Source organism: Ostrea edulis, chromosome 8, assembly GCF_947568905.1.
Source record: "Ostrea edulis chromosome 8, xbOstEdul1.1, whole genome shotgun sequence".
NCBI lineage: Eukaryota > Metazoa > Mollusca > Bivalvia > Ostreida > Ostreidae > Ostrea > Ostrea edulis.
The window spans coordinates 21,157,304-21,183,555 of NC_079171.1; the positions used below are offsets into that span (position 1 = coordinate 21,157,304).

Below are 26,252 nucleotides of genomic sequence, written 5' to 3' on the forward strand. Positions count from 1 at the left end.
TAATAGAAGATAACAAATATATAACAAGATAACAAATATATAACAAGTGCAGAATTGTTTTATTTAATTCCACAAGTGCATTATCGCATATCATGAATTTTTTTTAATTTACAGATAATTTTAACATGTAATACCCCTGTATATCAATTAAACAAATATGTACCTCTGGTTTTATGTGTGAATTAGATGACAAAAAATGGAAAGACGATTGGAGCCATAGTCTACTCAAATATAAGTGATTGAGTGTTATTGTATTCATTTTCTAAATTAAAAAACATCCAGGTAAATGTAAAAATACGTTTGATAATAATAGTACGTGAACCAATACCAGAGTTCGATCCGGAAATGACGTCACGCTACTAGACCCCTACTTTAATTGTAAAATATTTTTTCATTAAGAAACAACAGTTGATCTGCCACTTACTGCAAATAAAATACGTCAGACTATCATGATGACGTCATGATGAAAAGTGCATTGCGATCCATATTTTGCTTATATCCCAAGGTGTCAGATTAAATTAACGATAAAAAATAACTTAATGTTGGTTTTTGTGTAGTGTTATACTTCCGAGCAATTTTGAAACATCAATTATTTTATTTTCTGATATTTTGAAGGATTGCGATGTTTTGTTGTTTATGTGTGACGTCACAATACACATTCCTGTATAGATTAGGACACGCCTCCTTACTGGAACCTTAATTATGCTGCGAAGCTGTATCTCTTGAGTTGTAAAAGACATGACCATGGTTATTTTTGTTATTGAAATTTTTCTTATACTATGTCAATGGTCATTGTCAAAAGGTTAACAAATCTGATATCGTTGGGAAGTTCTTCTGACATAAGAATGCACAAATAATCATGCTTAATATTATAACAGTACCTCTTACGATTTGAAAAATATGGCTTATATTAGAATTTTTAAAAAGTTGGTCAAAGGTCAATGATAAATTAACCAGGGCATATATTTTTGTCCATGAAAAGGTATAAAAGTACCAAATATAAAGGGTCTACCTCTTGTGGTAAAATATATGACCAAGGTTAAAGCTTTTGCTACAGTAGGACGGGCAGGCCAAAAACTAGATGCCCCCGAATCTTTCATACTGTATCAGCAAACTTAAGGATGTCTTTCAAATTATAAAGACAATAAGCACTATTATAAGTTTAGCCCCACCCTGGAACCAAACCCCTATCCTTGTATTCATGAAATATACAATTTTGGTAGAGGATTACCTACTCCTTCTCAATATCCATTTAGTTTCAATAGTTTTAAAGAAGCTATTACGTAAGTATTTCACACATATACACAATATATATCAAGTTTGTCCCTGCCTTGAGTCGTTCTAGAACTTCTACCCTGGGGGTCATGATAATTTGGTGGAGGCCTTCCTGCTCTACATCACTATGCATGTAGTTTTTTTTTTACATGTGCGGTAGTAGATAAATAGATTTTTGAAAATTTGTCAATTTTTGGCAGTTTTTGCTCAGCCGAAAAACCCCAGGCGTGCAGGAGTGATGCAATTTACAATTTATGCCGTGCATGTCCCAAAGATGCTTCATAACAAATTTGAAAATATTTGTAGTAGCAGTTATCTGAAAGTTAAAAATGTTCAATTGTTAACGGACCATGGACAACTACGGACGCTGACCAATCGCAAAAACCAATAGTGAAAATTGATTATCGGACCCCTCTGTATAATGCAACGACATGTATATACATGTAACGTGTATACTCTATGGAGATTCCAAGGTGGTTTTGTTTGGGGGGGGGGTGTTACCACAATTAGCTGATCCTAGTGCCAAGTGTTCCATTTGTTATAGAGAATGGGCGTAGACTGGTGCTCGGAAGTTTCAAAAATTTGAAAAACAAATTACGATATATTTGTAGCCCTCAATGCATTTCAATAGATCTCTAGTCACAACAGATCCTTCTTAACGCATAGGAATAAATTTACTTGTTCCATGTTTGATCACTTTTCATTATTTAATTTTTTTTTCAGAATTACTTATCAGGTAAAACTTATACGCTACCAATTTTGATGCACCAGATGCGCATTTCGACAAATAATGTCTCTTCAGTGATGCTCAACCGAAATGTTTGAAATCCCAAATAACTATGAGGTTTTAGAGCAGGTCTATCTGACAATGCAATGACCTGTGTGTAAAATTTGTATATTCTATGCAAAATTTCAAGTTTTTTTTCCCACCACAACAGAGTTCGACTAATCCGGATATTTGAATTCAACTAAAGTCGTTTGCTTCTTGCAGATGTGAAAAATGACCAAGGCAATATACACAAAATAAAACAGATGCTGGTGAATGATTTTTATTCCAAATATAACTGCATAATATGTAAATTATTTTTGTTTAGCATATTGAGACATTTGCAACCATACCATACATTGTTAAGTTGAATATGTCCTGAAAAATTTGAACTGACTGATATTGCTCTAAGAAAGAGAATTACGACATAAAGGTTCCCATACTTACAACATTAGACCGATTAGTAAAAAATGAAAGCTTTTATATTTAGTTAGTAACTTACCATTATTTATTTAATAATAAATGGTTACCTGTAAAGAGCGAAACGAAATCGGAATGAAATCTACCGAAACGAAACGAAACCCACCGAAACGAAACCTACCGAAACGAAACAGATTGTATGACTGAACTCTTTTAATTATAATAATTAGGCCTCTGTGAAAGTTGCCACATATAAATGAAATTCGCCTCCCCTTTGATGTAGGCTTTCGGCTTGTCTGGTACAAAGTTTTAAAAGTTGGAAGGGGGTGAGTAAGCACAAAGTACATATCCTAAGTTGATTAAATATCATTTGCAATTAGTTTCGGATCCATAAATTTCAGAACGGATGGTTACAATTTCAGAGGTCTGGAGAAACACACTAAACGAAGCGTGGGGTCGCCGGCGTTGGATCCGCCTTTGGGTATAGACACATTATTTGAAGAAGCTGGTGTCTGAGAAAGTTGAAAGCGGGAAGAACTCTTAACCCCTTATTTTATCTCTAACTGCTGAGGTACGAGTGCTTTCAATAATGGAAAAACATTAAATAGTATAACATATTATATGAATGCAATTCGATAAGCTATATGTACATGTATTATTAAAAATTATTATTGATATGTAGTGAGTTTAAAGATAACTCTATACATTTAGGATATTGCTAAGACGGGAAATTGAAAACGGAACGGAAAACGGAAATGTTCTATGCAATGATATCAGGAAGATGTGAGGATTTTGTAAAATGAAAAGGCTTATGAACAAGGGAAGCAGAAATTACAAAGAGAAAGGGAGGACAAACTCAGAATCCACCGTTTGATATACTACATACAAATACACAATATCCACATGTATACATAGATTTGTCTTTAGTGCAAAACATATTGAAACATGTATTACACTCAAAGGTGGATCCAACACCGGCGACCCCACCCTCGTTTAGTGTGTTTCCCCAGACCTCTGAGACCGTAACCCTCCGTTCTGAAATTTATGGACCAAAACTAATTACACATGTTATTTAATCAACTTAGGATATGTACTTTGTGCTTACTCACCCCTTTCCAACTTTTAAAACTTTGTATCAGTCAAGCCGAATGCCTACATCAAAGGGGAGGCGAATTTTATTCATACATGGCAACTTTCACAGATACCTAAGATACCGTTTTTAATTATCATAATGAAAAGAGTTCGGTTATACAATCTGTTTCGTTTCGTTTCGGTGATTTTCGTTTCGGTAGATTTCGTTTCGTTTCGATTTTGCTTTGCACTTTACAGGTACCCGTAATATAGCATTCTATATCTGCAACATCGAACCAGAATTTTCTTGGAAACTAGACCAATGTTTTTAGTAGTATTAATGGTATTTGGCGATTTCATTTTTATCGTGGAATTATGACATGTAATTTTCAATACTGGATAACATGGAATATGGATGGAGAATAACCCCCCCCCCCTTCTATTTATCTATAGGATCACCAGAGATGCGATATCATGTTATCAACGTTTAGATCCGCTGTATTGATGTATTGCAGAAAATAATCATCATTTAGTGTGTTACATGTATATTGAATATAGACTTTGAATAGATCTTACTGTTTATGCCGAACAAAATATGTATATGTTGTAAGCAAGTAAATATTTGTGTGTAATGTATTTACGGATTAATTCGTAGTGAAACAGCATGTAAAGAACGGCCTCACACATGTTATTACACAATTCAGACAGCATTCCAACCCACCTTTTTTCTAAAGCATTTTCATTGTGAAATTATCCAGAATTTCGAAAGAGACCCTTCCGTCTGAATGAAAATATTTAACAGTACTTTCACGCTAATATTGTAATAGTACTTTTCAGGAAACATATATATGCAGTATTTTTGTTTGTTTACTATTTTACATCCCCATCAATACATTTTCTATCATAGGTGAAGTGCAACACACTAAAACTTCCGCTTATAATCGTAGCTATAAGGGTTCCAAATCCTGCTAGTGTCTATCGTAAACCGGAATCTCCAATGTTAAAGCGATATCTGAAATACTAATAACTTTAATTTCTAATGTCAACACTTGGTGAAGGAACAACCACTGGTTGTCAATGTCAAACTACTTAAATTTGACGCGTCCCCGTGATCGGTAATCAACCCCGGGTTTCCTGGTGGTGGCGCGAACCGCCATATCACTTGGTACAATCTAATGTAATTGTACATGGTTCCATGCTGTTGAAAATATACACTGAAATAACAGTCAAGCAGGCCTTCTTTGACGTTCTATGCTCTCTATAATACTATTACACAGTCTTTGAAATCTGTGTGTCAGTTGAATCTTTTCAAACATTCTCAATAAATGCATCTGTATCACGGAATCCAAGAACACCAGCAGAAGTCCGATGTGCACTGTTCTCTGAAGTAAAGCTGGCCAACTGTTATCAAAGAAATACGTCTTCAGTCCTTCATATAGATTATAGGGAAAGTGAATGAAGATATTCCCAATACCTACTGGCATATAACAAATAGCAAGCAAAATATCATAAAGTTCATAAACAACTATCTCAACAACTAGCCTATACAAGGTTTTGAAGGGCATCAATATAGCAATCAAAACAATGTACACAATTTCCCATACAATGAGAATCAAATCACAACATGGAGGGTACACCACACTTCGTAAGAATCCAGATGAACTAGGAATGTCGACAAGAATGAAGACGATCATCAGGACAGCAAAGAACAATTTACTTCTTTCGGCGTAATGTGGTGCATTTGCTATATTTTCTGTGAAGTAAATCAATAAAACACTTTATATTATATTAAGAATGTTAGGATGAATTACGTGCGAAATTCCGGAAGGCTCATTCGATATTTAAAATACGAGATTCGAATTTCGAGATTTGAAATTCGCATCTCGAAATTCAATATCCATAATTAACCAATCAAAATATAGGTATATAGGTCATGATATATGATTTAAAAGAGACACCATATTTTAATCAAACTAATCAAATGTAAACGATCGCCATCTTTATTGTAAGATTAGGGTGCACTTTTTTCTATTTCGTTGCAATTCAACTGTTTTGTAACTCATCGAATATTGACATAGAAATCGTTGAATCGTTGGGTTAATTCTAATATTATAACGAAAACAAACAAAACACCCAACATTTATTTATTACATTTCTATGTACCACTCCTGTTTCCAGTTTCTAGTTAATTCTAAGCAGAAAACATACACTGAACGTACACAAAAATGAATTACCTGCAGCAGTTAACGCCTGTCGGACAGGATTCTGGGAGATGATCTTCTCTCGGCAGAGTGGACATGTGCCATTTCTCCAGGCAGTAATGCAATGGTAGCAAAATATATGTCTGCATGGTATGCAGAAATAGGGATTTCGTATTTCTTCAAAGCAAATAGGACAGATATTCATAGCGTTGAATCGTTGATGATGGGATTATCGGAGGGTTTGAGAAGTATTGGAAGAGATGAAACCCTGTGTTAAACGTTACAAAAGAGTACATTAGTTAACACTCTACACAGAACATACATATAATCAGTATTGTTCGCCAGTAAAATCACTGTATCTAAGCCATATACTGAGTAGTATATGTACATGTAATTGGCATAGATTTAGGTTCTTAAAGGAAATATCACGTTTCTAATTTTCAAAATATTTTTTCAGCAACATTACTTCTTTTCATGCCCTAAAACTACTATAAATGTGTTATGAATAAAACATATTGCGTAGTTTTTGAATTTGAAAGCGATGAAATTTAAATTTTCCGATATGCATTATTTACTTTGATATTTTACGCGCCATTATGTGTGTCGTCAAATGCGACCTCGAGCGAGAAGGTTTGAAAACAGTTGTTAGGCAGTTCATGAACAGATTAGATTTAATCGACAAAAAGCCAATTATCATAGTTATGGCTTGAAAATAACATAACATTAAAGTGTTTTGTGCCGATTAAAGGTGTACTAACTGTCAGTAAAAAGGATTTAGACAGGTTTTTTCTGTCAATTTTTCGAAGGAAGGTACCGGTGTGATGGAAAAGACGTGGACAGTTCTTTGTCATCGCAAGGAATTTACCATGAAAAGCCCTACTCGCCTTTGTCCATGTACTTGTTCGAAAAGCAGTTGGACAGAGACCGAGATAAACTGCGAGAAAACGGTTATATTGACTGCTAGGCTTAGAGCATAAATATGCATTTTGTTTTGGTCTTCATTTAATACACTCACCACAACTGACCCACACCTTGTAACGACATACATGTATAACTTGTGGTCAGTTTCTACTGATTTATAAAAAAATTACAGATGAAAAGTTTGAACCTTCAATTATGAATAATTACACATTGTATTTTCTTCCTTTGAATCGAATTACGCTTCATCTCCCCAGTGAACTCGATATGTCAAGTACAGTTTATTGCCGTGTCCCCACTTTCCGAAGACATAAATATCACAATTCAAAAATAATAATGAAATGAAGAAATAAAATTACTTTATTAAAATAAAATATGATTTCCACGTTAAATTTAATTATTCTTATTTATTTACTTTCGAAACGCACCCGTGACAGTAGGCCTAGTTGTCAACGATGTAACGTATCATAATTTGTCTAATCGAAAAACAAACAATGATAGCACTGTTTATGTAAATAAATTTAAAAAAAAACGGTAATTACCATGTTCGACTATAGACGGCGACCCATATAAACACTATTTACTCACAATGGCCGATTTCCTATTCGCTTCCCTCGCTACATTTGGTATTTACATTGCTATTTGTACATGTATGTACCGGTGACTAAAAGAGATATCACATACGGTATTGCATAGTGCAATGCACATTCTGTTTAGTGGTTCAGTGTGGAAGTCTACCTAAAATTCAAGTACAAAAATAATAATAATTTTTCTTTATTCATTTCTGCATATCTTGGAAAATGTATGGGGAATTTCGAGATAATCATTGGTAGTAATGTAGATTGCTTATGTGTGAATATACTAGAATAAAGAGTAGATTTTTATACCATTTGGTTATTACTTTTTCATCGGCGAACTATTATGAGTCCTATACCTTTAATCTTTAATAATAAATTCTGACCCAAGAGATATAACTGCCTGTTATATGCTATTGTTAAGAGGTGAAGGTTTTCTAGAATCATAATTTCTAAACATGACGCACTTATTCACAATTTGTGTTTACCTACCTCTAAAACACGATTTAAGGTAACACACGGTTGAACAGTTCCTAAAACAAAACAAAGAATTAAATAACAAATTTCAAATAAAAATCAATATGAGTAAAACAGATGAATGATCCCCGAACTGCATTTAATCAACTTCATTTGACGAATGACACAATGATCAATGCCTGCTGAAATATTGTTGAAATGAATGTTTTCATATAGGGTTTGTGTTGAGTGACCTTGCCAAACTCATTAAGTTACTGTGTCTGAAAGTAATTTGCCAATATTTGTGTGATATATTCCAAAATTGTTGAAATAAGGGACCTTTTCCTCATATAAGGTATATGTTCTGATTAATCTTGACCTTTCGAAAATGATCTTGAGAGACCTTGGTCTTAAAGATTAATAACTGTTGAAATATTGAAGTAAAGTTTTTTGCGTTTTGCCAATATGACCTTAAGTGACCTTTGTCTGAATGTCATGTACCTGTTATATATTTGTGTGATAAATGATCAATACCTGTTCAAAAACTGTTGAAGTGATTGGAACTTTATCACTTTATAAAGTACATGTTCTGAGTGACCTTGAACTTTCCGAAATGACCTTTGTCTGAAAGTCGTTTGCCTGTTACTTACTCGTGTGATATATGAACATTACCTGTTCAAAGCCTCAACAGTTTTACAACAGGTATTGATCAGATATAACCAAACAATGATCTTTCTGATAGAAAGTATGTTTCGAGTGACCTTGACCTTTCGTAATTGGTCTTGGTTCAAAATCAATTATGTCGAATTTCTGATGAAAGGTGTAAGATACGAGAACTTTTATATCAAAACTGTTGAAATAAGTAACTTTTATATGTTCTGAGTGACCTTTCCAAAAATGATTATAAAAGACTTTGGTCCACAAGTCTTCGTCTTAAAGGAACATTCGAGATGAGTTTATAAATGATGATATGTTTAGGAGATGTGAGCTTGGACGGGCGGACGGAAGGACTAATACGATAGCGACCATATGTGTGATGAAACTAGTGAAGAGTGGATTGAAACATACTTTATGATAGACCAATAAGGTGGTGTAATTTTAATACAATCAACATTGTATATTATACTTATAGGAAATCAGAGATTGATCACTGTTCGTTATCTTCAACTTTCATAGCCATCGAATCACAATTGCAGTATAAGTAACCAATCATTGTTGATCAACCTGAGTTCAGAGGGTATAAATAGAGCCGACTTGTCATCCACCGTTAGTCTGTTAAGTACTCGAACTCGATTGGGGTCTTTTGACTTGTAACATTGAATTGGTATTTAAGACAAGCTTGGGGGTCGTGTCGGAAAGCAACAGAAGTTTTTTTTGTTAGCTAAGCCACTCAGCGCATTTGTTTGATTCATTGTGTATTTATGACTTCAGTATTGTGTATTGACTTGTATCAGGGATAGTGTCTCGGTGATATACCCAGGTGACAGGACGGTAGAGAGACTGTAAAGGGAAACAATAGAATTGTTACGTTACACCACTCAGTCTGTAGCTACTTAAGTTATATTTGTGATTTCTCGTATTGATTCGTCTGTCTATTCTTTACTATTAGTTCAAAGTTTATTTAATACTCATCCAAGTAGGGCCGAAGAAGATATTATTCCAGTTTTCAGTTTTTAGTTTTAAAAAATGGTGAAAATAACGTACATTGAGCAATCTCAACTTCTCTAAGCAATACAAAAGAGGGAGTTCAGGTGCCTAGGGGGAGTCATCCTCTGTCGACCGGTCACATCTTAATCAGGTAAACAGAGTTATACATGGTCAAAATTATTGTGCCAAAACGGCCTAACAATCGGTTAGTAACACTATCCTGGTTTCTTTATTAACGTTATTGTTCCTGTTCGTCTGCAGCGAAGATAGAAGTGACTGTAATTGTATTATAATTAAACTTGACTTCTTAGGAAGGAAACCTAAGCGAACTCCAATAATTATTCTAATCATTTGTTAGGTAAATGTGTTGTACATATGCTCCCCCGAATTGTTTTGGACATCATAAAAAAATATTAAAATGTTAAGCGATAGGGACACATGACGACGGACCATCACGGATAACATTACAGCGTAAGACACCTGAGTAAATCAGGTGATCAACAAATCCTGAAATCTACAGACCTTGAGGAAAGTGCAGATCCGTAGTAACAAACTAGGTGTTCAATTGGTGCGTTCCTTTCCCTCCTTTTGGTTTCTCTTTCTTCAGATCAACAGTACTAGAAAAATAGTCTGTAATTTAAAGGATCTGTGGGCCGATTAACCATGCACAGTGTTAACAAACATTGCCGTGTCGATGCACTTTACATTCACACGATCTTCTCGAAGACGGGGGTATTTATAATGTGTCCGTATTTACCTTTTAAAAACTCAATCTGATAAAAAGGATTTTTAAAAGTGTTATTCTCCAGATAATGATAATTCAATAATGACCATCATTTCGTCCTTGTTTACATATTTTGAGATAGAGGAGATTGGTTGGATTTTAATTGCAACATATGTGTATATATGTATATGTCTCAAAATATTCACATACCTGAAACTGATTGACAAACAATCAGACACTTATTCGGGAGCGACCTTCGCAATCATCATCTAAATAGATGACCATTTAGAAAATGTCACTGGGATATGGAGTAGGGAGGACGGTCACATGATCAAATCCTGTGAAGTCCGAAGCCTTCTCTCAGTAGATCATGTACTGACCTACTTTATAGTCCATTGAAGTTTTTAGAATAGTTATCAGTGGTCGATTTAAGGGGGGCGCAACCTGCCACCCCCCCCTAAAATTTTCAAACTTAAGGTAAAACGTGATATCTTGTTTAGAAAAATGTACTAAACAATGTAAGAAGCAATAATTTCTTCCACTCCTGGAGAAATAAATGACAAAATATATTGATTTCTTGAATTACTTTATTGCGAGAACTTAATTTTTTCCAAAAACCCTTAAAATTTGCGTCATTTTATTAATTTCACCTCATAAAAATGATAGAAAATATCACAAAAGACTAAATAGGATATATATTTCAAGCCCTATAAAATCTGTAAAATCCAGGAGCTTCTGGGAGCTTCGACCCCTGGCTAACACCTGGGCTTCGCCCCCATACCCCCTGCCTCATAAAGTGGTGCCTCCCTTAACCACAATTCCTGGATCCAACTCTGGTTATTGATTACTTATTTTATAATGTGCATTTTAAAACAAACTTACTATTTGATAATACGATGCTATCCACCCGCGGGACACAATGACGAATAATTATGTTTGCAAGCTGATATGTGCAATAGACATGGACATGTGAATAAACGATGTTATCAATTTGAATATATAATAAATGTGATATTATCGCCTTGTAAATATCAAAATTGATATTTTCACCAAACCCGTGTCACAGCAGGTGTGGCATGATACAGATCCCACCTGCTCAAAAGCCGTAAGCGCCGAGCACATGCCTAAATGTTGCAGTCCTTCACCGGAAATGGTGACGTTTCCATATGAGTGAAGAATTCTCAAGTCTTTGCCGTTATTTACTAGTATCTAACATTTGAAAGCTAAAGCAATCGGACTTTTGAGGTTACTTATTAGTAATCTGCAATTGCAAACATTCCACAATCTTTGTCAGGAATTCGGATTAATTCTACAAGCGTGTAAAGTTGGATCCATAGAAATATTTCAGTTGCTTCGGGATATGGGAGTGGCGATACAAGATGATGGCCTCTTTCTCAATACAGTAGTGGTACCTGCAACAAAACAAAATCAAATATCTTTTTTCCCCCTTGTGATTGACGAATTTCCAATGGCACTAGGGTTAAAGGATCCCGAAGGATTTTCACTTCTACATTTAGGGGCAAATTATTCATCGATAGGGATGGTTGCATTTTTTATCCAAACGAACGCTCATACAGAGGTGAGACTGTGTTATACATACTTACAATGTACGGAAATATTCCCCATGCTAAATGGTTTTCTTGCAGATATCCACAACATGCTACAATGCTAAACAGAACAGGAAAATCTATCTTACGTTACGCAGTCTCTAATATAGATACTGAAGTTATGTTATATTTTGTTAGAGATGTCAAAATGATACCTCATGAAGAAACGTACAACAAAGAGACCCTGCTTCACCTTGGTTGTGAAAGTGGAAATAGCCTCTTAGTGAGACACATACTGGATCTGTGTCCTGAAATGATGAATTCACAAGATGCTAATGGATGCACAGCCTTCCAGACAGCATGCATAAATGGTGATTTAGAAACGGAAAAAATTTTATGTGACCATCGCGACTTTAACGTAGAGTTATTATCAACTGGAGAAAACGGATATATATCTTTACTTATTTGCTGCTTGCATTTCCGGAAGTATTGAACGAAAAGTCATACGAGAGATACAATTTATTACACATTGCGTCCGCTTTCAGTAGTTTGGATATTGTTAATATACCTATACTGGATTCCTAAATTTCATAAAAACCCTTACAAAGATCGATTGCTGGATCCAGTAAGTACTCTACCAAGCCCCCATCTTTCACCTTGGACTATCGTAACCATGGTGAAAAGATTCAGTAACGCACGAGTTCCAGATTGTTGAAGCGATCGGTCTATTTATTTTTCTAAGAAAAACAACATAAACAAAAGATTGTCATATTGATCAATATCATCCAGCAAGTTCATAATTTTAAGTTTTCTGTCACATATTCTATTCTGATTTATAGAATGAATTTATTTTTCTTTTCGTAGCGCATGATACATAAGTTTCCCTTCCATTACAAATGATGAACAATTGCTACACATAAGATGAATTGGTGTACAAGCAAGTAGATCTTTAAGAGGACGTCAAGGAACGATATATATTTTTTTAATCGTGCAGGGGATTTAACAGTCTCGTTTAAAGTCAGCATTTTGCAAATTCTATGGTCGTTATAACGATATAGTTTGCCAATACAATATATCATTGGGTTAAATGCTGTCTGATGTGTTTCGTACCAATTGTTAGGTCGTTCTTCGCACATTAATTTTGACTACGGATAACTCCGTTTACCTGATCAAGATAGAGGGACCAAGGCAGGTGTAACCGGTCGACCGAGTATTCTTACTCCTCCTAGGCACTTGATCCCACCTCTGGCATATCAAGGGTCCTTGTTTGCACAATTCTCTATTTTGTATTGCTTATAGGAGTTATGAGATTGATCACTGTTCGTTATCTTCACCTTTCTCTTTATAGCCATACTTTAAATCAGACAAGAATCCAAAATACAACCTAAAGTCCCCTTCGACCTCGTCGGTGGGGGACTAATAATTTCCATTCATATGTTGATTCGTTATATACTTATCAATTCTAAATAAAGAACACCACAATGTCGTCCACTTCTGCTTATACTCAGATATTTTATTGAAAGTAGAAGTTAACGGCAAACTAGCAACTGAACTTTGACAAACGAGATGATTTCAGCTTCTCCATCATCAACTTCCTACATTTATGTAGCAGTATTCCATTATCACCCGCATATGGTGTTTATATTTCTCAATTGATTCGATGAGCTTGTTCTGCGTACAGTATGGTCAGTTTTTAAATCATGACAAGCCATTGACAAACAAGTTGATGGTACAGGGGTGTCAACAGTCTCGTTTAAAGTCAGCATTTCGCAGACTTTAATACAACCTATCATTGAGTCTAATGCTGTCTGACGTGTTTCATACCGATTGTTAGGCCGTTCTTGGCAAACTGATTTTAACTACGGATAACTCCGTTTACTGCTCAAGATATAATAACTTAGACTGCAAAATTAATTGTGAAAGACAATGAAATATAACCAAATATAAAAGTTACACACCATAGGATGCAAATGATAGATACTGAATCCACTGCTCTGACCAACAGAGGTAAAACGCGCAAATTATGCATTGTTTGAAAGACAATCACTAGATAAAAAATTACAATTATTTAGCCAACTGAATCCATATGTGCAAAACAAGTTAAGGTAGCTCAATATTTAAGAATGTATTGAGCAAAATGAATATTAATAAAACGAATAAATACATCTAGAAATTGGTTTGATTTACCCTCATATACATGTATATGTAAATCTTACAGGTAACAAAGTCTATGAATAGACTATAAATCGTGTTGAAATGTTATCCTTGTATTCCTGCCAAAGAATGTTGTTCACACTCCAGAAGTTCCAATTCCTTAACGTTATCAATAATCTAAGAGCAGAATGAATATTCAACGTACAAAATTCAAAGTAAAGAAAAAAAGTACAAATATGAAGAATTAATATTCACCTCGCTGATTACACAAACCATACTAGTCGATACAAAAACCTGAAACTGTAAATAAAACAGGAAGCAGGTGAGCTACTGAAGGAATAGATCTATATTAAGCAAAGGAAGAAAAGAATACCCAACCTGACACTATACATTCCTTAACCTGACGAAGATCATACCAATCACATCAATCAGGCTGCGATATTAAAAAAGCCCGTATTCGATCGGGAGCGTATCGACATCGAAACCAAACAATTTGGCAAATTAAGGTCTTCCTTTCCACTGGAGTATGATGCTTCGATGTTGAAAGCGCTCCTGACACGCTTTCATTTTGATTAAACACGGACCAACGTCGGTTTTACGGCGTTTATACCGCGTTGCCGCTACGACATGCAAGGTCACATCACAATGTTGCTTATAGACTGTACGACAATGTCGATATGCTGTTGCCGATCATGTCTCGCATATAGAACGCTTCTTGAACGTCTTGCAGGATAGTGTGGGAATCGCAGTGGAGGCGTGGTTGAAGCATAACTAAGATAACCTGAGTAAGGCCCCGACTGCAATGCGCTTTTTCCGCGACCATACACATCTCGCTACGATGCTTCCACGCTGCCTCTACGATTAAGGCGTTTTTATCCCGCTCTTGATAAGATTTTACCCGATGATGAAGATCCTACCCAGATCACACTATGCTTATGAAGACTTCATCACGTTTCTCTTGTGATGTACCAAGGTCTGATCGTAGTAGCAGCAGGTTTTATTTCGGGGGGGGGGGGGGGGGGGCAGGGATAAGGTTGTGGTGCTGTGAAAGCTGATGGTGAAATAAGGCTGCATTTATAATGAATAAAAGCTTAAATCTTCTATTGCATACTAGATGAACATACCCATAGCCACGTTCATAGCAAGCATTGAATTATCTATTTAATATTCTCATCAATCCAGCTCTCATGTTTTGTCTTAATCTAATTCGTAGTAAAAGAAAACATATTTGTAGTATGGCCGTGATGGGTAAATAGACAATTATTCCACATAAAAATGAAATATTTGCGATACACAGAGCCACATTCACAGCATAGAAGAGAAGAAAATACAGAGTATATAAAATCTTCTTTTCCCAAAGAAATCGGAAACTCCATTCGTAGCAATAGAAAAGGTTTGCAATAACACTAATTAGGCTACTGATAAGAAAGAGGGAACTTTTATCGTTGGAATGAACATTTCGGAAACAAAACATGGAGATAATAGAAAAGAATACTGCGTACATTGCCATGACGCATCCAAATACCTTCAGACCAAAGACCTTTGCAAACGTAGCATAAATGACACAACGTGGAAGAAACTCCAAGGCTCTTCCAATGAATACCACTACACAGTAAAAATACCAATATCCATTGTTTTGATCCTTATAATTTTCCCAGTAGTATTCCTTATCAATCTGTCTGTTTACTCTATTTTTAAGCACTTCCCTTGTATCTTCTTCTCTGTCTAGGGTTATTGTAACAGATGTAATAGAACATAACACCGCTACCGTGGAAATGGTCATATACCACCACTGTAGGCTTTGGATACCTAAAAAAAATATATAACATTGTTTTGGCGTTCTTTAATTCGCGATAAAGCCAAGGTTCGCAGTTCAAAATCTTTTTAAAAGTAGATATTCAAATAATGAGTGCTATATTCTGACAAACTGAAAATAAAAACGGGAATATCATTCGGCATTATATCTGTACCACGCTTTTTCTATGCAGTTTTAAATGAAACAAGTCTTACTTTGATATACTGTTTGGTTCTCTGTGAGAATTATGTAATATTCAAAAATAAGCTGAGGGATTCCTTCTATGCAAACTTCAACCAACTGCAAAAAAGTAAGAACATGGAAGTACCAGTGCTTGTACCAAGACGGCTCTCCAGTATTGACCATCCAACCATAACTGAAATTTTGAAAAGGTTTAGAACTACATGTAAAATACACATACACATATGTAGTATGGCCCTTAAAGCAATATTAGCTGTAATTTTAATTTAGCGTCCCAATGACGGAGAAAATAAGGTAAATAAACTTTTGTTATTGATATTTGTGTTTAAAAACATTCATAGGTACAATAAATTGCTTTGTATTCAAATTTTGAAAGTTTCTTATTGTTGTAATGTGGTTTTAGATATTTTACAATTTTCTCAAATCACCCTCCCCCTTGTGATACCTCTTTAAAGTTATACGATTTCACTGACCAAGCAAAATAATTAAATGCCTATGACCTATTCAAATGATTCTGGCCATTTTTCTTTGTTTACAAGCCATGGGGATTTTCGACAACCACCACTTTCCCTCCTCCAGCCGTTTAATTTTGTTACGTTCTCAGTACCCCTTGCTTGTCGTAAGAGGCGACTAAATAGGGCGGTCCTTCGGATAAGACCGCTAAAACCGATGTCCTCTGTCACAGCAGGTATGGCACAATAAAGATCCCTCCCTGCTCAAAGGCCTTAAGCGCCGAACATAGGCCTAAATTTTGCAGCCCTTCACCGGCATTGGTGATGTCTCCATACGAGTGAAATATTCTAGAGAGGGACGTTAAACAATATTCAATCAATCATCCTTTATATTTTATAGTTTTGTGTACCACTTTTGTTATATTTACTGTTAGTGTTTTGTGCACCACCTTTTTGCCGTGTCATGTGACTAGTCAGCCTGTTTTAAATTATATCTAGTCAATTTATAGTTTTTAGTCAATTTTCTAATTTAAGCCCATCCAATTATTTCTTGTTTAAAATTATGTATAAAAATTTAGTTTATAGTCATTTTGATTTAAATAAATGACAAATTCACCCAATGGTATTCCTGTTATTCTTTCATATGCAATGTACAACAAAAACAAGTTGCGAATTACCAGAAATGTTTTTGTATTTTACATTTGTGCAAAATTGTAAAGATTAATGTATTTAGATGCTCTGGATGAAACAAAATTACATTATTATCCCGTATAAAAATTTCTACATGAAAGGCGAAGATAACGAACAGTGATCAATCTCAATAACCCCTTTAAGCTATACAAAATAGATAGTTGGGAAAACACGAAGACCTGGATATACCAGAGGAGGGTTCGGGTGCCTAGGAGGAGTAAGCATCCCTGCAGAATGCTATGTATTCAATTTGAACCGAAAGCTTTTTATTTTGATAAAATCTTATACTTAGTTTAAAATTTATATCAATGATTACAGTTAAAATCACATACAAAACAATCATAATAGCAAATTTTTACCTCAAAATAAAATGTTCAGATTTAGAGCTACATGTAGTATTGCTTTAACATTGCACTTTAGAGAAAGTAATATATCAATGTCAAGGTCTCCCGGTCTGAAGTCAGCTTACGATGTGAAGGTACTTCAATTGTATTTTAGCATATAATTAACATGCTTTCAACCTTTTTAGTTTTCATAAGAAGTTAACAAAGTTGAGAATCGAAGATTTTTTGGCACGATTCCAATTTTCACGGTCATAACATTCATATTGTACTCTAACAGTAGTATATACTGCTTACTATATTTAATGATGGTATATATGTACGATATGATATTTCTATAATTTAAATCGATCAATTACAACCACTAAGGATACTTACATTAGGGCTTTGGTAATAGGTGATGTTACAAATACTAGAAAGACAAAACAGCAGGACATGCTTATATGTGTCGTTGCTATACAATGAATAATTATTATAGAGACCAATGCAGATGTTGTTCCTGGTGCTATCAATAAAATGAAGTCTTTGATTTCTCCCCTGACGAAGTATTGAGATGACAATACTGCATCAGCGCAAAAGTCATATAAGTAAACGGACATTAAACAAAAGTAGAGGATTCGCAATAAAATGTGACAAATTGAGTTTTTATCTCCGTTGGAATCAGTATCTCGGTTCGTTCTGGATCCGGAAATTCTATTGATGCGTTGACTTGTGTCCAATCTGTTTCTAGACAATGATATGTTGTTCATATTTTCCGGAAGTAACATCATATGTCCCATCCGTCCATGTTGTGGTATTCCACGTTGTATTTGAGCTAATCCTGTACCTTGGAATGATGTTGAAAGTTGTGATAACATTAAGGAATGGTTAGAAAATTGTACCCCGCCGAAATGGTTGACTACAGAAACGGTATCACGAGTAACATTTCCATCATTCAAACGAGTGTGGCTTAATGATGTAGTCGGTATTCTAGGAAGGCAAAATACTCTTGCAGAATCCCTTAATCTTCCATCAATTCCTTGGACAATAATAGATGGTGACTCATTGCGTTCTGCCGAACGAAACATTGCACTTCTTTGGTTTTCTTCTACATCTATCTTCAACCATCGTTGAAGGTCTTCTCGAAACCATCTTTGAAGACCACAAAGAACTGCTGCAATCAGTACAGCTGCTATTCCATACGATCCTGAAAAGAAAGGATTAACAAATCAACAAAAAATAGTTGGATACATGTGGTTTAGTAGAACGTTTTAAAATCGGCATAATTGAACTCTTCATCCCCTTCCTCAAATGTAATGCTGACCCAAGGGTCATGGATTATCCTAGCGTTCATGGTTTAAGTAAACGTAATTACTACAGCTTGCTAATTTGACATGTAGTCTTGTTCTTGATTGAGAATATATTAGCAGCTGCATCTCGGGAAAAAATGCCATAATATCTGAGTATCAACTACCAGAGTGACGTTTTATACCTGTGCAACATAAAAAAGCGAGATCCTTTTTATGGTAAAATGTTTCGTCAACTTGGTTAGTACCTACATACTGGCAGGTATCTTGGCGATGAAATAGCGTATTATTATATTTACTATTCACTTAGTATACTTAAAGGAAGTGGACATAAAAATGTGACAAAGGGTTTTAATTTGTCATTTTGATGTATATAATGAATTCTAAAAATCATTAAAATGTAGCTTTCTTCAGTAGGGAGATATTACATAAAGATTAACGAATCTTTCAATCTCTGGGAGATGCAACATTGAAACAAAAGGCCCACAGGCATTATCGATCACCTGAGTACTAGTGTAAAAGTATTACAGCTCCGAATGGCTATGAAATATCGAAAAAAAATCCTGTTCTGAATCTTTAAGCTAAATTATAATGTTCACCAACAGTATAAAACAAGTTATGTTCTTAAAACTTCAATGCCCTCAAAAGTGCATACACTGATGAAAGGCTTTACATAGTATAATAGGTGTATTGACATTAAAATATTAAACGATATGACTTATCTGGACCCATCCTAGAGTCAAAACCTTGTGTTGTGAAATTCACAATTTTCTGCACATCTTCTTCTGCTATTCCTAAGTATGCATTTAGATTTAATACGGTATTAGCGAACTTACACATAAATATCATATACTAAGTTTGGCCCCGCCCTGGGGTCAGAACCCCTACTCCGGGGATCATGAAATTTACAATCATGGCTGAGGCCGTCCTGCTCTACATCTCTATGCATTTAGCTTTTCTTACACTTGTGCGGTTTTTTGAAAATTTGTCAATTTTGGGCAGTTTTGTTTCCGCCCCTAGGAGTCCTGAAATTCACATTTTTGTCCCCAATTATGAAGATTTCTTAAAACCTCAGACTCTGATACAGATTCTGATTACTGCTTAGTGCAAATAAATAATATTATTGTGTAAATTGCATCTCCAAAATTTATCTGTTGTCCGTGGTACATCAATTATTATCAATATATAAATCATATGCCAATATTATGGTACTTTTACATGACACAGTCACCTTAATCATCTCCAAATAGTTTAAAATCTAATATAATTGATTTTCAATCTTGAAATATACAGTGCTTCTGAGTAAGTTCCGAATTTGGAAAAGTTGGAGATATCTTGTGGGAGTGTTTTCTTCTTTTTCTTAATGCATTGTAATTGGATTGGATTTAAATTTCTTTTTGCTCCAAATCTTACCCACCAATTCTAATATGAATCCATAAACTTCTGCTGTGTAAAGGTAACCCAGTCAACAACAGCAATGTGTCTCATCTACGTCAGAGCACAGATGCACACTTGGGAATGATGAATGATCTCCATAAACATTTTACTTAGAGCGTTTAATTGATAAAATCTCGTAAATGAAACAAGCAAATTGGTTTCAGGCCACACCATCTAATATTTATATATATATATATATATATATATATATATATATATATATATATATATAGGTAACATATTAAATAAAATATGACAACACGATGTAAAACCTAAGCGCTTTCATTTTTAAAATCTTCAGACGTTTTATATATATATATATATATATATATATATATATATATATATATATATAAATTGACGATCAGATGGAGTTCAATCACATAACATTTATTTCTCTACAGGCTGTTTCGTGAGGGGATGGTTTCCCCTCACTCGTCGGGAGAAAAATGACATCTAACGAAAAACATCCGCGTGGCTGAGAATATGTTACACAGAAACATACTGGATAGTTGCTAAGCATGATTACACACAGGATTGAGTAAATAGAAATTTATGGGAATGACGGCAAGTGCTGACAAGTTCTGAACGCTTATTCAATGAAGATTTTTCGGGATGACATATTATAAAGAATTTCTCTAGAATACAGAGGTTGCACTTTTTTGAAATGTTTGAGTATGATGATGTTTTTCCTAAAATTTCCCACTTGATTTTGTAGTCAATATTTTTGTCTTTCAATGTCCATATGAATTTGCTGAGCTCGGTGGTATTCCGTAATTCCACGAAAAAGAATACCACCGAGCTCAGCAAATTCATATGGACATTGAAAGACAAAAATATTGACTACAAAATCAAGTGGGAAATTTTAGGAAAAACATCATCATACTCAAACATTTCAAAAAAGTGCAACCTCTGTATTCTAGAGAAATTCTTTATAATATGTCATCCCGAAAAATCTTCATTGAATAAGCGTTCAGAACTTGTCAGCACTTGCCGTCATTCCCATAAATTTCTATTTACTCAATCCTGTGTGTAATCATGCTTAGCAACTATCCAGTATGTTTCTGTGTAACATATTCTCAGCCACGCGGATGTTTTTCGTTAGATGTCATTTTTCTCCCGACGAGTGAGGGGAAACCATCCCCTCACGAAACAGCCTGTAGAGAAATAAATGTTATGTGATTGAACTCCATCTGATCGTCAATTTATGTAGCTCCGTGAGGCCACGTCGAGCACTCTAGAAGATTATATCGGAGATTTATCCCAATATATATATATATATATATATATATATATATATATATATATATATATATATATCCTCTAATAACAATAATAATGACTTTCCTAGATGGTCGGGCGGTCTAGCGCGCTGGTTACATGCTGCTAGGAGATATGATTCCGCAGGTCGTGAGTTCAACCCCGGGTAAGGGCGGGAGTGGGTATCCAAATAAAGTGAAATTTTCTGTGCTTTATATATAATATATATATATATATATATATATATATATATATATATAAAACCTATAATTGTTTACAAAGTAAACAGTACATGATATTTTTTGGGAAACGCAGCCAAGTGTATACAAACTGTGCTCCAAGGGTCTAGTTCGAACAATAGGATAAAGCATAGGCGCCTAAATCAAGGATATTGCACTATAACCTATACGTAAACAATGGAGGAAATTCGAAACACAAATAAATATTTTTCTCCGATCTATGATATCTCTTTTCCCATTTTTTCATGCTTCAGGAAGCTTAATTACATGTGTCATTACCACAGAACACTAATTTATCAACGTTTTAAGTTAGAATGAGATGACTCTCGACAGAAAAAAAAATTATTAAAAATATACAACGAATAGATACCTGTTATTAGAGGATTTTAATCATTGAAGAAGAATTACCGGGACTGAAGAGGGCCTTGAAATCAGCTGGTAAGGAGTGTAAATAACTTTTAATCGAAAAATATATCTCATGGGGTACGGAAAGGGGTAGATTGAGTTGCAAGCCTTGTTATATATTATGAATCAGTGGGATAACACATTCTTAAAACATCGATATGTCTTCATTCCTCTTTAGTTATACATTAAATATATATTAAATAACTAATTTAATTTTGAGGAATAATTGTCTCCTTAAACATTGATCAGATGGTGAGTAAGTAACTTATCCCAAGTGTCTCGTTTATCCGACCTCATGAAAAGGATGCAATTTCTGTGCAAATGTCTGACAAAATTTACAGGTAGTCTGTTTTCGATCCTGTTGGCTGACTGTGTAAACATTTACCATTGAATACGTATTCCATATGCATCATGTTACCGAACATTGATTTCTAAACTGTTTGCACATTGATTACAAGATGGTATTCACCAGGTGTTACGTGTATGTCCATTATTTCATTATACATGTTTTTTTTCCTATTCTTTCAAATTATTGTGCATAATGCAACGGTATATGCTTAACTTCACAACCCTAATGATATTTTTATCTAATATTTGCAATATTTCATTTAGAACCATGCCATATTTCTAACTCATAGGTTTTACGTCAAGTTCAGATAGTTTCTGCACTTCATTTGCAGCTAACATTCTTTTTTTTTTAAACAAATATATTTCAAAATAGCTTCACACACAGGGATACCTACTTGCATTTCACAACAAACACATGGTATAAGGCATACACGTATATAAAAGGTGATGATAACGGAAAGTGATCAATCTCGTAAGTCGCACAAGGAATGCAAAATAAAGAGTTAGGCAAGCACGGACCCCTGAACATACCAGGGGTGGGACCAGGTGCTTAGGAAGAGTAAGCATCATCTGTCGATCGGTCACACCCTTGTCTTGATCAGGTAAACGGAAGTATCCGTTGTCAAAATCAGCGTGCGAACAACAGCCTAACAATCGGCATGAAACACGTCAAGCTTACGGGCAACCTAGATCATTATAACGGCGATAGACTTTGCGAAATGCAGACTTTAAACGAGACTGTTGAAACCCCTGTAACAGCAACTTATTTGCCAGTAGCCTGCCTCGATTTAAAAACCGACCATATGCAGATCAAGATCTTGTGTATCGAATCCGTTGAGAGATATAAACACCATATGCAGGTGATAATGGAAAACAGTCCTACATAGATAAGGGAAGTTGACGATGCAGAAGCAGAAATCATCCCGTTTGTCATAAAAATGAGTTGTTAGTTTGCCTTTGATATCCATTTTCAATGAAATATGTGGATGACTTCATGGCGGCTATTATCTCGAGCTCACAAGGATATATGGAATCGGGATATGAATGAACATTATAATTGTTAATAGATAAAATGCCGTTGATATATCTAAATGTCGTGTTGAAGGCCACAGCAGGTACATGTATGTGTACACAATCTTGTCATACAGAACTCAATAGCAGGAAAATGGGATACATAATAACCATTACTAAAATAATATATTTTACATGTATGCACTTTTACGACACCTCATATCTGTTGAAGTGTCACACCGTTATGTGTTAACTTATAGATTCAGCTCACTTCACGTTGTTAATCATATTTAATAATGAACAGCAGAGTGTCCTAGTCCAGCAAACAGTTTACCCTATAGCTACTTGCCCCTTGTTCATTTTCTTCACATTTTTCATTCAGCTTCTACAATGTTCAAGAATATAAGGGGATTATAAGAAAATACATATATTGTATTTTCAATGTATGGTTTTCGCTCCTGAAGCATCAGCAACTAGTTCGAGTGTCATGAATTCCAATGTAGAGATTTATGTGTATGTTTTACATCCTATTTCATATTTACATGTGAAGCGTTCACCAGCTTTGGGTGAAGTGCCGCAAACTTGCACAATTCCTGGTAGCGGAATCCTTAATCATCATGATTATACACGCACATTGTCTGCTACATGTCTCTGTGTAAAGAATGTTATATATATATATATATATATATATATATATATATATATATAGTTTGTAAAAAAGAATTCGGTATTTGATACAGTAAATACATCCAATAATAAAAGTCAAGAAACACAAAACTCGAATAACATTTCACTGTTAGCGCTTTCGGCTTTAATGCCTCTTCAGACAGTTATAAAATGTTTTATAACTGTCTGAAGAGGCATTAAAGTCGAAAGCGCTAACAGTGAAATGTTATTCGAGTTTTGTGTTTCTTGACTTTTATTATTATTATTATTATTATATATATATATATATATATATATATATATATATATATATATATATATATATATATTCACCCCAAAAAAGTTTCATGATACCAAAGATATACATAACTTGTAAAGTCATCCCTACACATTATGACTCTACATAGCTGAAGAAGATTGCATACTCTTTTATTGTTTTGACCCCCACCCAGGTCCCAAGGTTGCAATAACCATGAAATTAATAATTTTTGCAAGATACCATATTCTACATTTTTTAAAAAATAAGCATATGCTTTCCGAAAAAGAAAGTTGAATTTGTTCAAATGGTATTGCACGATAGATGACGGATATCTTCCAATCGCAGTAACTGCCAGGTGAACTAAAAATGGAGATACATCCATGTTCTTGCGACATGTGATATGCTACTCTTGGAAATTTTTACTGATAATGTGTATAGGCTATTGACGTTGTAGTACTAGTATATGACAAGCGCGTTTAAAATTTCAATGTCGTAATGTTACTCACCAAAATGATAGATATACTCCATCTACAAAACAGAAACATTTTGACTTTTTTTTTAATTTTAAATGAAATATACAACAGTAACTGGTAAGGCTTAAAGAAGCAAAAAGTCATACCTTACTGCAGCGTATCAATGTCTTTGCTCCCTTAGTGCAACATGTGTGTGAACAAAGCAAACTATTTAAATATCGCTGATAGACTGAATCAATATACCATGGAAAAGAACTCTGTCTTGATTTTGAAAAACAAATTACGTAATTCAAATATCAACGAGATTTATTTTTCAAAATGTGATTGTACTTGGTTACACAGGGTATCAGGTGAGGACAAGATTGTGGTTATAAGATTGTGCAAATACAGGAGAACATAACGTGTATTCAATGTTGACACGATCTTAAACGCGTTGGGATAGATACGTCTCGACTCCAAGTTCTTTGCAGAACCGAATTTAACGTTAATTAAGTAGTGTTATTTATACTACACATTTCTCTAATCCTCCTCAAAATTTCGTATTCATAGTAACATCTCACTATGAAGGAAATATAGGTTTTAAAAACCATTAATCAAGACTTTTTAGGGGATATATCTATTCATTTTAAGAGGTCCGGTCACTAATTCCATCCATTGTGTATGTACATCATTACTGATAACAATCTCTCAAGGAAAATTGAAATGACTGCAACGTGTTTATTTTCTTTAAAAAATTGAAGGATTGATTGTATTTTGCTCGAGAATTAGGCCTATGCTCGGCGCTTACCGTCTTTGAGCAGGGGGGGGGGGGGGGGGGGTCTCTATTGTGTCACACCATTTAGTCGCCATTTACGACAAGGAAGGGGTGCTGAGGATCTAATCTAACCTTGATCCCCACGAAGCTTTGCATGTTCATCAAAATGTGAACATATAGTATTATTATAAGAATGAGAAAATAACATGAAATATTCTATAGTTATCAATTTTCGCGGACTAGGGTTCGGTGTTATTTATTTGGGGTGGAGTTGGGGTTGAGGGTCAAGGTATAGACATTCCATACATGATATATAAAATGAAAGGCCTCTTCCACCATGAAATTAAGTTCCCACCAACTTTTTGTCAAACCAAGAAAATTTTCCTTAAAAAAACCCGATATTCTACACATTCATTGATCTTCTTCTCAGAGGCTTTATCTCCCGATATCCTGGCAGCTGAAGCGGATAGAGGGCGTGGCCCGCTCTCCCGTGTACAATCGGGGCCAGTAGGATCCGGGCGTACAGAACTGTAGACAGATTTATTACGAGTCCAAGCCCGAGTAGATAGAAAATCTACTTTCTACCATGCAGCAAACACGGCGACATGGTATAAAACCTCAAGTGGTCTATAATCATTTTTATATTTACAAGAGTAACTAAAACTATGATACCTAAATAAAAATAATACACTTTAGTGGAAACGTATCGTGTATTTAGGAAACAAATTTCCCTACCTAGTTTGACTGCTCCAAGTAGAAATGTTAATTTTGATTTGCTCTCCATTGATGTTTAAGAAAATTTTAATGTAGAGCAAAGTCAAACCATCTTCACTTGTTTTCCCTAACAGTCTTATTCACAGTCTGTAACAAGATGAATAGTT

General features: G+C 34.8%; 1 protein-coding gene across 9 annotated transcripts; it reads right to left on the reverse strand.

Annotated features, from left to right (window-relative positions):
- Positions 1-42: 42 nt before the first annotated feature.
- Positions 43-24,892, reverse strand: LOC125662321 (uncharacterized). 9 transcript variants are annotated; one of them, XM_048894499.2, is made up of 13 exons: positions 24,764-24,876; positions 24,651-24,672; positions 23,762-23,870; positions 23,569-23,604; positions 17,612-18,419; positions 15,765-15,925; positions 12,205-15,563; positions 11,816-11,908; positions 11,658-11,721; positions 9,852-11,465; positions 7,719-7,759; positions 5,767-6,001; positions 43-5,285 (listed from the first exon to the last, which is right to left on the reverse strand). In XM_048894499.2, exons 5-7 carry the CDS (start codon positions 18,298-18,300, stop codon positions 14,908-14,910), a joined length of 1,506 nt encoding a protein of 501 aa, XP_048750456.2. In that variant the 5' UTR covers positions 18,301-18,419; positions 23,569-23,604; positions 23,762-23,870; positions 24,651-24,672; positions 24,764-24,876; the 3' UTR covers positions 43-5,285; positions 5,767-6,001; positions 7,719-7,759; positions 9,852-11,465; positions 11,658-11,721; positions 11,816-11,908; positions 12,205-14,907. The 9 variants fall into 9 exon arrangements, 8 of the variants coding, with proteins under 8 accessions (XP_048750456.2, XP_048750457.2, XP_056003116.1 ...); XM_048894500.2 differs by having other exon boundaries at positions 23,554-23,604; XM_056147141.1 differs by having other exon boundaries at positions 23,436-23,604.
- Between the last annotated feature and the right edge of the window lie 1,360 nt (positions 24,893-26,252).

Bases quoted from the DNA above. Each gene is read 5' to 3' on its own strand.
- LOC125662321 (XM_056147140.1), bottom strand. From the start codon at position 24,672: ATGGAGTATATCTATCATTTTG. The intron at 15,926-17,611 runs GTAAGTATCCTT...TCAAAATTTCAG, and splicing joins CCTATTACCAAAGCCCTAAT to TTATGGTTGGATGGTCAATA. The intron at 15,564-15,764 runs GTAAGACTTGTT...TATTTTTTTTAG, and splicing joins GAACCAAACAGTATATCAAA to GTATCCAAAGCCTACAGTGG.